General features: G+C 43.2%; 1 protein-coding gene across 1 annotated transcript in view; it reads right to left on the minus strand.

Annotated features, from left to right (window-relative positions):
- LOC149328902 (venom metalloproteinase antarease-like TfasMP_A) overlaps positions 1-15369 on the minus strand; it is a 45620-nt gene extending 30251 nt beyond the window's left edge. Inside the window, exons 1-5 of the mRNA XM_089559133.1 lie at positions 15351-15369; positions 11464-11621; positions 9314-9406; positions 7064-7187; positions 1192-1328 (exon numbers count right to left, since the gene is read on the minus strand). Of these exons, the coding sequence (XP_089415259.1) occupies positions 1192-1328; positions 7064-7187; positions 9314-9406; positions 11464-11621; positions 15351-15369 (531 nt within the window). The remainder of the gene's footprint in view (positions 1-1191; positions 1329-7063; positions 7188-9313; positions 9407-11463; positions 11622-15350) is intronic.
- Positions 15370-16519: the final 1150 nt, after the last annotated feature.

Genomic DNA, 16519 nt, shown 5'->3' on the forward strand with positions numbered 1-16519 from the left:
CTTGTCTTTTCGCGCCGCCACGGATTCGACTTCCTGTCGTGGATTTTGGTGCTATTTTCTTTACACCTACTCTTGTGTTTTCTCACGTGGTGCATATACAAGGTACGATTTTGCTACGCTCTGAACATCCAGACAATTGCTTTCGCACTAAACGACAATTTTAAAATTGCGCATCAACAGGCGCAGAATACGCCGGTAGACGACACTCTGTCGACAAGTACCAAATATGGGCTCTTGGGCGGAGCTTAAGCAAGCGCTAGAGCTTTCCGGCTGCGGCGGTAGCTAGAAGTGCAGCGTCGCAATGCTTCAGAGTGTTCTCCCAGAGGAGTTCTTTAGCTACAAACTTCTTTAGGTCGCAGTTATTAATGCGGATGCTAAAGGATGCACTTTTTGCAGAAAATAATTGCAGCATTTGCGCAGCAACAGACACCGTAGGCTCAACCGTCCTAAAATTGCAGCAAGAGCGGTACCTGCAGATCATTAAGCAGTGCCAACCAGATGAGATCCAGGAAACTGGTGCGCTCTTTCCGCCAGCGCAACTTAAAGGAAAAGAAAGTGAGCGCCATATTGCCCCTTCAATATTTTCTAATTTCAAGCCTGCTTACAAGAGCAATTGCGCTGGGAAATCACTCCTACACTTCATTGTCGACTATTAGGGGTAAATCTGAATTTAAAACGAGGTTCTTCGGGGCACATTTAAATAAAGTGTGCTTAAATCTCGGAGCGTCAAAGTACTAGGAAAAGTGTTTTTTTTTTCTGCAAAAGGGCCGCTTGTGCTACAAGCGAAGCGAGAGTTCAATGCAGTCTGTTTATTTTTTTGCTAAGAGGTTCATTCCAGGTAATCTGAGAAGGTACTTGAATACCACGAGTTCAGCCAATGGTTGATTGGCAAATACCTAATAATTTATCACGTCTAAATCACAGTGCATTGGGAGCTGTGACGTTTGTTTATTCTTGCTAAAAAGTCGGCCTTTAAAACTCTGCATTTTAAGCTGAGGTTTTTTTCTGATTTGCATTAATGGTTAGAAAAGAAAATTAGTTATTCTTATAATCAAAAGTTCCGCTGAGTGATACAATTTTAGAAGTCATAGGTAGTAGCATTTTTGACATATGAATGTTATGTTATTATAACATTAATAGCTCATTTGTATATGTTGGGAAAACTTGAGCGGGGAAAAATAATAAGCTTACCGCGTTCAGCATGATAGCGAGGTACTTTATTAAATCGTCGGTGGAGTTGAACTCTGAAGTGTAGCTTTCGGTCGTCACGAAGCAAACTTCGACGGTAAATGTTCCAGGGTAATGCTTTCTTCTCTTTGTTCGTCTGCCTGCAGACATCAAAAGGCCCGGTAAAGTGAAACACGCACTATCAGAATATTTTGTTTCGCGTAGGTTATGCTCTCATCATATAATTGCAGTGTCTGAAATTTACAAACGTTATTGTAATTGCAAACTTCATAGCTTCAGCGCGCTCTCTAAGCGACTGGAAACTTTGCAGGTGATTATGAGAGTACGAGATGATGTAACAAGTAAGGATTCAGTAGAGTGAGGCGCACGATTCTCGTCCACTTGAGAGAGGGAGCAGGAGGGCAAGTGATAATTATTGCCGCTAGGCAATCGCAATAAAAAAATCTTATACATAATACATTTCTTTACATTCCCTCGATTAAAGGACCAGCACTTTCTAGTAGCTGAATGCTTCATTACGGAGCATGTTAAAGCTGCCTGACAAATGAACTCCCTGAAATGCTGGAATGAGGCGTTATAAATGATACGCATCAAAATATTCTCCTAATTTCCCTCGGAGCTAAAATAAAGGTGTGGGTAAGATACAGAATAAGAAAACCCCTGTATTTCTGTTTCTATCTTGAAGAACAGTACTTTATCTGCTCTGATGCATATTAAAAAATATTAGTAAACATATTTTATCACAAGCTGTCAAAACACGTTACGCAAGAGGCCACCAGAGGCTCTCCGAATTCAGCCGCAAATGCGGCAAATAATTAAACAGATTCAGTTGGCTTTTAGAATGCGTCATTAAATAAAGTTTCATCTATTTATTGAAAGCACATACGGTGAAACGCTCTCACATTTCCTTCATCCCTCCTTCTGCTTCAGCTGCATGCTTTTCGAGGCCATGGACAATTGTTATATTTTTATTCGTGTAGTTATCTCCGCAGCGAAGGCATAGAGACCGAGCATTTCCCTTGCGTGCAAGAAAACCGCGGTTACAATGAAGGTGCCGCCGAAATCTTCCTCTAAAAAAAAAAAACAAATCTGGGTATCGATGGAATAACGAGTCCTGGGAGCGGCCTCACCCCTTCGACCACAGCCGACAGCCCACCCTCTCGTCAGAACAGCGTTTGGCCAAACTCGTAAAATACTTGGCAACCAACTCCTATTAGAATGCCTGTTTTTGTCTGCAATTAAGTTATGGTTTAGAGAAGGCTATATGGCCACGAGTCTTGAAAATGCGCGTCTAACTCCTTTATGAAAATAGAGGTCACTGTGGCGACCTGCATTGGGAGAATGAGACAGCATTGACGCCTTCTCGGCGCTCGTCACCTCTCTTTGCCTATTTTTACGATTTTCTTTATGTTCGTTAATTAATTTAACTACTCGATTAGCGTCATTATATTATGCTTGAATAAAGGGTTGATTTATATACTCTGATTATACCTTCTTTTATCTCAATACACCATTTTGGCTTTTCAAATTTCTCGCCGTGGTTGCTTTCCAGTCCACTAACTACATCCTCACCCCGCCTATTGAACCGTCGAACGCTTTTGCTCATAACTAATTTAACTAGTTAATCTATGTCAATGTTTTTTGTTCGAACAGCTGTCACTCACCAAACACATACAAATTCATTTCAAACTTTATTTTTACTTCTTAACGTATTTTGCCATTACTTGGCGGCCACGGCTGTTTTCCGTCCACTCATTATATCGACGTGAGCGCTATTTCGACGTTATTTCGCTAGATTTGAATCTAATAAATTAACTAATCATCCTATCAACAATTTTTTTCCCAGCGTCCTCTTATTATCCTCTTTTGATTGCAACCTCGTTTGAAGCTAGCTTTTCTGAGAACGTCGCAACCACAGCGGACACGTTTTGGTGACACGACAGCGCCAACATGACTTATAAATGCTTTCGAATTAAAATCTAAGCCCCTGATAAAGGATGCAGCGTTGAACAGGGATGCTGCTGATAAGTGATCTACAACCTTGGTCACACGTAGGCAGCCTACAGACAACTACCACAGCAGAACTATCCTGCCCACCGGATTGTGAGCAACGTACTCAACGTGGCAGGTGGTAGTTCAGTTAATGATTGGATGCGAAAGGTTGCATGGGGAGAGAAACCTGTGCCTTACAAACCCCACCGGTGGAAGCGCATGTCCCCAAAGGACAGTGGCTAATCGCTCAACCGAAGCCGCCGTAGTGCGCCAGGAATGGTATCAGGACTTCTTGAGATCTATCAGTGCAGAGACAGCGCTAAGTTACACGCCCACAGATTTCACCGATCTTTGTCTGAAGGCTGCTTGACCTTTAAAACCGAGCCTCGAACAAAGACCGAAATCGAAGTGAGAACCGATGTGAGCGCACCTCAGTAGCACTCAGAATAACCACACTAATTCATCCGCCACTCTTTTACCACAAATATCGCATGCAATATTAAACACCAGGGTGGAGTTTACAAGGAACCAAGCACCCTAATTTTCCTTCCGAACTACTTCATGTCAACGTGGCATCAAAATGCGTTAACGTCAAATTTCTTAAGCCTAAGGCTTCATCAGAGCCACGAAACATTGCGACTATCTTTGTCCACTGACCATAGCTTTACATATATGTAATTTATAGAGGTGGTAGTTATGCCAACGCTGAAATGCATACATTTGTTTTTGGCCCGCATTAGCCTATGCGGCGCAATGAACAGAGCGTATTGCTATATTTTATCAAGTGCTAATACCGGCATATTCAGGCGCGAGGTCGAGCACGAGACGAACACAAGAGCGCCCTGCTGGGCTTCTGGGTCCTTTCTGTCCGTCTTGTCCTCGACTTCATACCTTTGTATAACACTATTCCAACTAGCGGAAATTTTTTAACAGCTGGCCCCATCATCCAGCTTAGCACTGGTAACGACAGCTACTCTTAATTTATTGTATTCGAGTAACAAATAGATTTCATTCCACGCAACTTTTAACTGCCAAACCCAGATATAGAAATACATGTATTCATCTAAAGTCGCTTGCTCTCTGAGCGCATGCCACGCTAGCCGGCGGTCACTCGGGTGTGTTGCCGAGCGCTCGCCATGTCAAGGTCGATCGGAGCCACGCGCATGCGCACATGTGGCAGGTTGGATCGCTGGCTCGCAGGCGCTTGCTAGCCTAGCGAGTGCCAGTCGGTGCGCCGCTGCTGTACCGATATAGACGAATCATCTCTCTCATATCGCGGTGGATACTCGAACCACGACTTAAAGGCCTTAAGGAAAAAGAAATGAAATGAAAATTGCTTTTAAGGAAAGCAAATGCCTGTCTCTCATATCTTGGTGTACACCCGGAAGGAATGCAATATAGAATGGGCCTTGCGAGTGACAATCAGCAGCAGAAGAGCGACTCGAAAGAAAACAACGAAGCCTATAATAGGTGCGTGAAGCCGCCTGATAACAGCGCGCCCGCGACATTGACGATGTTAAACAACAACGCATGGACCGAGAGCAGGAATCCTCACGACAAGGTTCGCCCGCGAATCAGCCTCAACAACGTCGGCAGTACGAATGAATTAAATTTTCTCATAATAGAAAATTTGGGTAGTCGTCTTCATAGTAATTTTCCACGATACCATCGCGGTGGATGCCCTGGAAGTTTATAAACGACCGGAATAGAAGTAAACCCACCGCATAAAAACTAAAGTTTTAATAGTTTGAATAAAAATGGAGTCTTATCAGTGCTCACCATGAGTTAACGTGGAACTAGAATTTAGACTGGTGTTCACAGTGTCAGCTGGAAAAAAATAGAAAGAGAATGATCAAAACAAGCCATGGTTTAGCACTTTCTCCTAGATTTTCAAAATTAATTTAGTTTTATTCCACCTAGGTACATTTCCGAAGGTTTAGCATATTTAAAAAACAAAGTTATTTTGTTCTCTTCGGTTTTGTTCGATTTTAATTATTTTGAAATTTTCAGTCCCTACCAGTGTAACACTGCAGCCGATTTTGCACGCCATTCTGCGCTAACAGCCATCACTAGTCTTACAAAATCGCCCTTTTTATTAATTCACCTAATGATACATTTTAAGCCATAATTTTCTTGCAATAGTTGTTTTATCCATAAATATACTTAACATCTTAAGCCCTTTTCATAGCGATTAGTTCTTTTCTTTGTAATCATCACATTTACTTCCCCCTATTGATTGTCGCACTGTTGTTAGTATATCACGAGGCAAAGTCATGTAGTCCTAGTTCTTTTAAAAACTTGTACTAGGAAATGCAGTTCTAAAGTACGCAGAACGTAGGGAAGAAGAAGCTGCCTTCTAAAGCTAGCTTCACCCAAAGACAAAAAAAAAGGCGCCTAAATAGTTAAACACTCCCTGCTTCTGAATGTATTTATAAACCCGACTATTTCCTTAAATATACCGCTGTCAAGATTCTGCGACCTTAGAATTTCTCAGATTACAGAAGCACTCCGGCGGGCGCAAACTAAAGTTAAAGCAGGTGTCAAAATTGTTTATTACGTTGTCGCCCTGAAATTCACAGGAGCAGTATTTGTGATGATGTATGCTCACAGTTTATTCAGGAAGACCGAGCTATGGTGATGCAGCCGACAGATGGAAAACGTACAGATGACGCAATATTAAGAAGGCTTAAAGGTACACTGGTGAGGATTCTGAACTTGTCTTTTTGCCGCGGGAACTCGATCTACACGTTCCTAGCGTTCTTAGAAACTGCGACTTATTGCCCTGTGTGGCCGATTTCCCTAATTAAATGGAACTAATGTCCGGCTCCCGCCTTTATTTTTTGAATTCTCCCCGTACGAGGGGCGGAGTCGACCAATGCGTGGAGTGCCTTTCAGCCAGCTCCGTGGAGGCTTTGCTTTACTTATTTTGTTTTTAGGTTTCCATGAAAAAAGTTTCATTCGCAGATAATATAGCCGCAAAATAAGCCCGCAGAAATAAAAATACGCTCGGACTATTTGCTACTACGGACTACTACGTATTACTCCGCCGATGGCAGAGCGGCAAGCCGCCACGGGACTGGGTGAAAGGCACTCCATGCGTTGGTCGACTCCGCCCACCGTACGGGGGAGAATTAAAAAAAAAAGGCGGGAACCGGCCGTTAATTCGATTTGATTAGGGAAATCGGACACACAGGGTAATAAATTGAAGTTTCTAAGAAAGCTCAGAACGTGTAGATCGAGTTCCCGTGGCAAAAAGACGAGTTCAGATTCCTCTTCAGTGCACCTTTAACACACTTGCTGTCACTTGGATGCAGTTGAAAGCTAGTTAATTCTGGGAGTGAGAACGAAAGCGGTTGGCCCTTCGACAAATCTACTGCGCACCTTTTTCTAATTGTGTTTATGAACTTGCTTGCGGCTCAAATGCCCATGAAATCTTTTTCAAGGTCGGAAAAATATACACACGGCAGCTCGCTTAACAAGAACGCTCCAGCGTGTGCCTTCTACTGACATTAGCGCCGCTGGGCGTCGGCCGCTGTGTCTGGGACAATGTTAGGGTGGAAATAGGAGATGCCGCAAGTACATCATGCAGCCTGGTCTCGGATCCAGCGCTCAACGCTCAGCGGCTCTAGTGTTAGTGGAGGACGCTCACTCGAACGTTCGTGTTGAACGTGCTGTCGGTGGTGTATTCACGAAAAGAAAAGCATTTATTTTACATTAAATATTTGCGAACAATTTTCTTGAAAATCTTTCTTTCATGCGCAGAAATCTTTACTGAAAAAACTAATAACAACCGCTGCAACAAGCGGCCGCCATTATTGAAAAAAATTTGCACTGATTTCCGCAGGCCAGTAGTGAATATTCAGAAAAATATTAACTAGCTTACATGTTTCATTGCCGCCATCTTGTCTCTCCGTGACTTGATAAACCTCGTGAGGGGCGAAACCTTTTTCGTGGCTCTCAGAATGCGCAAGTGGAGCAATCCGCAGGTCATGTGTCAGTATCCCTTTCTTAAAAAAAAGAAACAATAAATAAGTAACGAGCTTGGTGGGCGTCGAGAAACGCATAGTCTCATCATTGGAAGATCGACTCGTCCATCGGCTACAAGAATATACTATGCGGTGGGTGTTCATCTGCTGCATTTGAAGTTTTTATTTACGGGATAAAAAAGCATTTGTTTCGAGAGAATGCTTAGGGCTCAATAACTGCCGCGAGAAATTTCATAACAGCCTGCGTTTTTTAAAATATAACAAAGAAAAACAAATTAGTTTATAGACATGAATGAAAGGTGTGAAAATAGTAGAGCATTTATTTCTTACGATTTCTATTTATATATCATTTCTTAAACTTTCAGTGGAATTCTCTGATTCACTCGGACATTTTCCTTCACTTTTCACAGCCTTTTCACACTTTTCACAGCCACTTAATTTCACAAAATAAGACTTCTTGCTCCGCCTGGATATGCGCATCTCTCTTTTCATAGTAAGTTTTGCTGTTAACAACGATGTTCTTCAGAGTAAGGGCGGTCTCGGCCAAATTAAGAGCTTCCGTTGATTAAGAGACTGAGACCATGATGTGGTCGAAGAAAAAGAAATGTTCTATATATCTTATTCCAGAAGCAGATCTGTGCGCTTAAAAGGACAGTGAAGATATTTGCATAAACATTTGATCTCAAGTAAAACTAAATTCAATAGCTCCTCCTCAGTACGTTCATCTCTGCTCAGAAAAAACAAGAAGACGGAGTACTTGCTGAAAAATTTGCGAACAAATATTTCTCCTACTCTATTTAAGCCAGCGACGTCAAACAGCTACAAGTCCATTGTGAGCACCGTTTTGATGTGAATGATTCTATAGCCCAGACTATTGGACCCGTACACTTAGAACTGTGTGTACACACTGCCATATGCTTCCGAAATCAGAAGGTGGTGGCGACTCAAGCCTTCTCCAGGCTAAAGTAGTGTCTGCGTCCTAGATACGCGGCAGTTTATTCATAGATGCGCACCACAATTAGCCCTCATTGTTCCATTTATTATTTTTCTGTTTCGTTCTGCACCTAATGCTCGGCAGCGCAGCGTACTAAGCTTAAGCAGGGGCCTTGCTCGTCGATATTGAAAAAGAGGTCCAGAATGTTATTACTATTTTGACTTTAACGGCATTTTTTTTAACTACATAATTAATTATGCCGCAGAAGAAATTATGAAAGAAGTTCGAAGGCAGAGTTCTGCAGCTCCCTTCCCAGTGAAAACCAACTGAAAAGCGCGCATTGAGCATTTGCTAACTACATCAAATCCAAGACAAATTCTGTCCAACATCACCTCCATTCATCCTCTGCTAGCTCTAGCCTCCTGATTCCCGCATACTTCCAAAACTCCTCCGACCACCCTAACTCAATGAAGCCGTGTGCTACGTTTGCCCTCTCTACGTATCAGCTCCGTGACAATGAGAGACCACATTATATATCTGTGTGCACGTATATCTTTGCATTTGTATTCATTTTATTTCATTAGTATTAAAATACTGTTTACATGCTTACGCTAAAGCATACAAGTCATTGAAAGCAGCAGAATGCCGACTACTGAACAAATTGCTCCCTTACTGCTTATGTTAAACAAGAAAAATTTAATTTTCAATTTACAGCAAACCTCAAATGAGTAAAGACACAAAAATTTGGTTATGTGTTTTCTTCTTCGCGATCGTACGTTATAGGGCTGTATGCAGTCTATTTATAACTGATTTTTTGATATAGTGGTTTACAAACTATGTCAATATGTGAACTAAGGTTGCTTTTCACAGGATAAGACAAGTAACACATTAAAAACATGGTTACGGCTTTTTTTTTTGTTTCTCATAATACTTTAGGTCTGCCTGTGTCAACAGTCGGGACGAAAAGAAATAATGTAGAAGAGATCAGTTTGTTCCATGGCTCAAACGAAACAAATGACCCTTGACGTTACAGCAATAGTTCAGTTCCTGAAACCGAAGGAGGGCGAAAGAAAATTAACTAAAATGTTGAGTGCTCTTAAGTGAATGTGCCTTGCGGACTCAAGTAAACTAATGACTTTACATCAATACAGACACGATAGGATACCACTAAATTTTGTTTTTGTATTGCTTTGCTCTTCTGAATGGTACTTACAGCCAGCACTTTGCGGCCCACACGTGTGATGGAGAGCGATGAATGGCGCTCAGCGTCGTGGTACAAGCCTTCCTCCAGCTCTTTCCCATTAAGCTGTGAAGTACAGATTGATCAAGCTTTAAATACATTCACAATGAACGGGAAATATTCAGTCAGCAAAAACACAACGTAAATCACCTTTCAGTTATGTTTCGTGATGAGTGATGCGCAATGGAGTTTACACCATGATTTACAGTTTTTGCTTGTCACCTATACTTTTCGCTTCCTGCTCCAAGATGAGATGGGAACATGTTAAAGCAAAAATATTGAAGATTAGATGCCACCATATTAAAACGAAAATATTCTCAGGCTCTGTCACCATAATTAGCGGTGAGTCATTTGTAATATTGCACTAAGAGCAGGTTCATGCATACTTGTGCCTTGAAACTTCGACATTTGTTGTAAGCACAAAACAAATCGATTTACTTCCTTTAGAAATCTTTTTGTGGAGATTTTTTTTGCTTGAAATTCATACCATGCCGCAGCGAATGACAGAATGAAAGCTGGAGTAGCTAGGAGAAATGGTATCTCCATTCTTGGCACTCGCATATACCGCCACCCACGATAACTTTGCAGGTTTTCAACTACAAATTGTTTCAGCACTCGACATGTGCGAACCTATTTGATGCAAGCCCAAAAAAGCTAGTCCAACTGCGTGCAGGTTTTACACACTTGTGCTCTTTTCTGATACCGTTTCGTCTAAGGTGGGCCTTTCATCCACAAGATGTTGTGGTAGGACAATCATTAGAAAATCAACATCGGTTGCAAACCGAAATCAACATGTTGGAAGCAAGAAGCAAGGAATTCTAATCTTTGTTTGGCTGAGGATCGAAGTTTTCAGTATTGGGTGTGATTTCACAATGGCGGCTCCAGGGGCGCAGGGCCTCTTTATGTCCCCGATTGGTTTCCGTCCAATGGCTTGGCCTTGCGGTTACAACTGCGACCGCTTAACATAATCTCTTTTTGTGGCGCCCAACTGATTTCTAGCCTGATATAGATTTCATTCTTCATATACATTTTACATCAGAACATCCGTTTGTGAGGTAAAATTGCAATCTTGGTACCTTTTTAAGACCCTCAGCATCGTAATAGGCTGAACGCACTCTTCGAGGCCCACTTCAATGAACCCATTAAGGTCATAATGTTTCGCCGGCTGTGGACGTGGTATTTAGATCGATGTAAAGTGCAAACTGGGCCCTGTTTTGCGATATCGGCGCATAAAAAGAACGCCTAGATTCGGAAGCTTTAAACGAACACTGCCATAAATTATGTATGCATAATTCTTTGATGGACACAAACTAAGCATTTTGAACGATAATATATAAATACCAACGATAACATACAGCGAGGTTTTCACAGAAACGTGGATACATGGAACAATAGAACACGGAACAATGTGCCCTGCGCGAAAAGTTTTTCGCTGCGCATATAGGCAATAGCAAAGAAAGCCCTGATTACAGAGAGAGAACTTCTTAATCTTCATGACAAATCTTGTATCTTGAATTTCACACAAGTTTCGAGCAGTAGAAATCCTTAAACTTTAGATAATACATTTCTATACGTTTACAGTCAATCTACATGAATGCGTCCTTACCCCTGAAAATTATTCCTGTCTTTTTTTCTATAAATATTATAACATGTTTCACGTTGCTTAGAATAAATTAGGCATTGCTGAACGCAGCTTACGTTCTCTATACCAGAAGATACAGCGATATCCTCACATGAAAAAAGTAGACTTTTTACGCCCTTACAGTTTTTTAGCAAACGTATTTGGTTTAGCGCATTTTATTTATTTTTTCTTATGGCATAAAACAAAACTATTTTCATTAAATTTCCTGAAATGAAGAATTAAACATTTCCGTCCTCAACAACGTGTGTTTAGCCCTTTCATAAATCCTGCAGAAACTTGGCGTACGGCGTGCATAACTTGAGGTAGTGTCTAGTACCTTGTAACAAAATGTGACTTGAGCAAACGCTTTACCAGAGAATTTCACCAAAGTATGTAGGTTTGAAAAGAGAAAAGTGAAATTTCTTATGTTACAGATTTGTTTTTAGCTGGATGCATAGATCAATATATACCTTTTAATTTAAAATTAGATCAGGTAACTTACAATCGCTGTATGAGAATCTGTGCCTCTGGACGTGACGACGAAGTCCTCTGCTATTATAGAACTTTTTTTAAGATTCAGAGTAAGACCATCGTTAATATACAACAAGAGGTCACCATCGTCATTTCTACTTTCCAAGATACTTGGATACGCAATAAAATCTGCAACAAGAATTAGAAAAAAAAGATATTTAATGAATTTTGTGCGTAAAACTAATCTGTCATCAATAAAACAAAGCATCGACAAACATGGCAGAATTTTTTAATTACCAGCTAAAGAAAACGGCTGCCAAATATAAGTTAGCATATTTATATGAAATTGTAGGCATAATCTAGCAGAACTTCTTGCTGGGCTAGTTGGTCCATTCTGACATTGGTGAAAACAGCGCGAAAGAAGAAGCCCGAAGGCGAAACGAGGAAGTGACAGGAAAGAGCGCTGACTGACAACTGAATTTATTGAGCGAAACTCGCGCAATATATAGGAAAGCAGTGGCAAAGATAGTCAGATCCAGGCATAACGTGAATACTGTTATTCATATTTGCCGGACAAACAAGTATCAGCCTGTTTTAAGCCGCAATTTCTCTCTTTCTGCTTTAAAATCAAACCTGGCACTTTCGTAGCGCGCTTTTCAGTTGCAAATGCAAACGTTTTACTTCGAGAAAGATAGAATTTCGTTTAATTAGTTCACATGAATAAAATAAAGTATGCCTCAAACTAATCGATCTTCTTGTGGCAGTAACCTTTCATCACAATCTGGTTGAAACATATGGCTGGAAGAAAGCCTGCAATCATTCCTAACCCCCAGAGGGCACCATGGTGGAAAAAACATGACTGTGGCAGCTATGACCCTGTAAAAATACATTTCATATGTGCGCTGCATATAATAATCGGAATGTGTCCTCACCCAGCGAGGCACCTTTGACCAAGGTTGATAATGAAGAAAAGAATTAGTAGATTCGTGCTTCGAATCCAGATACTTGAAAACTAGCTTGTGAAGCATTGCAACTAGAGATCGCAGTATCTATAGCTTCAGCTTCTACTGATCTTTGAGTAGTGTGAAGTAGTGGGCAATTGAGGAATTTTATTCTTCTATTATGCCGTTTAGCTCGAAAGCTAATTGGGTTGCACCCGCCGCGGTGGCTCAGTGGGTATGGTGCTCGGCTGCTGACCTGAAAGACGGGGGTTCGATCCCGGCCGCGGTGGTTAAATTTCTGTGGAGGAGACATTCTAGAGGCCCGTGTACTGTGCGATGTCAGTGCACGTTAAAGAACCCCAGGTGGTCGAAAATTCTGGAGCGCTTTACTACAGCGTCTCTCATAGCCTTAGTCGCTTTTGGACGTTGAACCCCATGAAACAAACCAAACCTAATTGGGTTGAGATTAGAAACGGCCAGAGATTCTAAATGTGAACGAGATATTGTATACCAAAAGTTTATTCCCTCTCCCCCCCCCCCCCCCCCCCCACAGGCCCGCAGTGCTTTTAGAGGTTGAACTACTGATTAAAGTTGCGCAATCGCAAATCCCTTGTCGAAACCGATGGCTGTAGAGGATGCGAGCATAGAGAGAAAACAGGGAGGTTACGCCAATGCTGGATTTGTTGACCGCAGTTCTTCCATAAACCATGCTGACTTCTGTGCTCTATCCTTTCCGAGCCCAGGATCAAATACAGGAACGCGATTTCTTTCTCTAAATTAAGCTTCGAGAATTGTGTGTTGGAAGAATCGAAACGAGAACAGTTTATGTCTGCTTGAAGTGGTCGGCTAATGACTGCTAAAAAAGCGACACCGGGCCTAGTCATTTGCTCATCATACATGCAACGCGCTATCTACTTTAATGACCACAGTTAACTGTCATTTTCAATCTTAAAGACGCAAATACGTTGATGATAAAAGCCGTTGAATGCTGAACACCTGGCAGATTCAGTATTTCTTAATCAGGGTGCATGATCACGCTTCCACAAAGGTGAACTCATTATTAACAATTAATAAAAAACTAGAAAGAGAATACAAACAGCGCGAAAACGCGTTTACATTTTACGGACCCGTAGTGTGACCTGATAAAACCAGCCTTAGGCCCCACCATAACACCTTGTTTTAAACTCTATGAAATTAGGTAAATTTACAAACACTAACAAAATAAACCATTGTGGAAAAGAAATATAGACAATCAAAGATTGGCAAAAGGAAAACAGGCAATCAAGGATTGGAGAAAGCAGATAAGTCATCTTGAAAAACAATGTACAAGCATGTAGGCTTTCCACTACCGAGATTACAGTCTTTCCCTTTCCTCCCACGAGCTTGGCCAACACTCGCTTTCCCATGGTTGCGCCATGTTTTCGAGTTAGTCTGGTAAACACAGTTTCTAGGAAAGGCCATCACCGAGGCCCATCTACTACGGTACCGTCACTCACACTCAGTCTTCTGTGACGAAGAAGACGAAGCTGGCAGGAGCGCGGGACGGAGCGCTCGCGCTTGGCCAGTGGCCATTAGATCACCTCTTGTCCGTCGTTCATCGCGCCTCATTATTCGGCTGGCCGCACGTAACATTTGGTGTGAGGTGCGGGGTATCATCGCCATCCTGGTCCCGGAGCATCGGCGTCCTGCGCCTACCGTGGTCATCCGCCTTGTGTGCCTGGTCCGCAACGCCCTGCTCTGCCCCCGCCCGCCAGACCTGAACGGACCTCGCCGCTCATCCCAGCCCCATACCCCACCCCGAAACAAAACACGACAAACTGAAGATGCTGCCGCGAACAGAACCTATGACCCAACCGGCCCGAGGCGCCGCTGACAAGTAAATACACTGTACCTGCGCCCATGCCAATCTGTGCGTCTAAGGGCCTCTGCCGTTGGCTCCTGGCAACCTGCGGCCCGGATGCTTCATGGACCGGGACTCATTTGCTCATATTGTCACGTTGTAGTGACGGGAGTCCAGCGGTCAGGAAGCCACCAACCAGTCTTGGAAACGAAACTCTATTTGGGCTGCCTTGCGCCCGCAAAAGAACTGAATCACTCGGCGGCGACGTAAGCAACAAACGTGCTCGTTGGTCGTCGATCTACGAATGCTCGCTGCTCGCGGCATCTTTCAATTTAAAGCCGGCAAGGAAACTTCGAGATAACAGGTCGAGATCATCTAGAGTAATCTGGAAACACGTAGATGCAGCTCGGCATGGCTGTGATCAGTCGAGATTAGTCACGTCGCTTTTCGCGTCACGAACACAAGTGATAACACCCCTTTCCTGCGGCCTTGCGCAATATCTCTCATCGTGGCGGCCAGCACTTCAGCATTTCGTTACTGCTCAACCCTCCTCTCAAGACCACCATCATTTCGCGCCTCTGTCAACGATCGGTACGATTGCTCGGTGGCCCCAGGTAATTTGACGAAGAAGGCAAACTGGCAATGAGGTGAGAAGGAGCGCTTGCGCTAGGGCAGTGGCCCTTAAATCGTCTCTTGTCCATCGTTCATCACGCCTCATTCTTCGGCTGGCCGCCACGTAACACTTCATGCAGTGTAGAAGGTTGGACACCTACTCGTTTACAAAGCACATCTCTCGGTTGTCCATTCACTGTACATGTCAGTTGTGATTGGCTAGTGATAACGAGTGGTTATTTTTTGTCCACAGCTAGCGGAGCCCTTTATTGTCACCCGCTCTTTAACGCCCTGCGCTTTGACCAGCGGAACTGCATACAAGGAACAAAAGCAGTGAGACACAGTTTATGGCAACTTGTTGCCGACCGCCAGCGTTTATATCGCCGTCAGAACGTGCATAATGAGTGAGACACGCCCTCCGCGTCCCCCCCGGGGTGACCTAAACGAAGGCTCACCCGTTCCGTAGTGTTGTAATCCTCCGCTCTCCACCTCCCGTGATCCAGCTCGGTAGCGATTTTGACTCACCTCCTATCTCTGCGGTCATGTGGAGAATTGGGCACAGTACTAAACGGGCTTTTTTTTTTTGTGGCAAACACAGACGCTGCAAACACGTATAGCCCCGAAAACTTCACTACGACCACGAAGCAAATGGCACTACGAACATAAAGCGCGCTTTGGGCGTTGTGTCAGTTCTTTCGTGTTCTTCAGTAAAGTGTAAAGCGCCTTGCATGTATGAGGGAACTGACGACTCCAAAGTTCTGCCGCGTTCTACTAGTGTATGAAGAGCAGCATCGGCGATGAAGCCCTTTTTTGCTACTTCGAGAGATAAAATGCTAAGGAGCTCAGGGGATCGCAGCTCTGAACAGGAGCTAATTCAAGCAGCCGCGAACAACCAAACAGCGACACAATGAAGGATTTTCAAAACAGCGTGCACTGGGGGCTCTCAGCCAAACTCCGTCTACTATACTACAGCCCAGCGCTCCTGCTCTTATCTAATGGTAGACGCTTGCCCCCCTGACAAAGACCAGCTTTCCGAGCTATTTGTAGCTGCCTCTCCAAGATTTCGCCAGTAATTCAGGTCTCATTTGGCACAAGTTTTCGCACTACGCCTCCATTAAACTCTAACTATGACATGCAGCTAGCTGTGCACTACTATAGTGGGAGAGCGACGTTCAACAGAACAGTACAAAACTTCGTCCGAGACTGTCTTGTTCGCACGTAGGTGAGACAAGTCGAACATGCACAACACATAGGTAGACGGGGTGTTACTGTTCCGCTCACTTTGCTTGTGTCAGTCTGCTGTGCAGTACTGATTATTACCTTAAGGCTCAAATCAACTGAGTGGCACTACGGTAACGACGAGGTGCATGTCATGCTTTTCTTGCGTCTGATTTTGTTCTTTGACAGAACACCCAAGGAGGACAGCTAATCAGCCCAATATTGTAAATGTATTGGCAAATGCCGGCCATTCAACGGACCAGGGTGAAACCATCTATTTCCAATATTGGGCCGAGTACCTGTACTGCTTGAGATTGTTTTCATCGAGCTGTAGCAGAGCTAGTGCCACACCAAAAACTTCAAACATCTTTAGATCACAGTCCTGCCGTCTTTGCCGTGGAAGTGCGTTTCCTGTTCTAACGTAGACAGCATGTTTACACCGTGGCTCCAGCAGGCATGACATACAGCAGTCGAGG

The sequence above is a fragment of the Amblyomma mixtum genome, chromosome 9 (assembly GCF_055824585.1).
Source record: "Amblyomma mixtum isolate Tamu chromosome 9, ASM5582458v1, whole genome shotgun sequence".
Lineage (NCBI taxonomy): Eukaryota > Metazoa > Arthropoda > Arachnida > Ixodida > Ixodidae > Amblyomma > Amblyomma mixtum.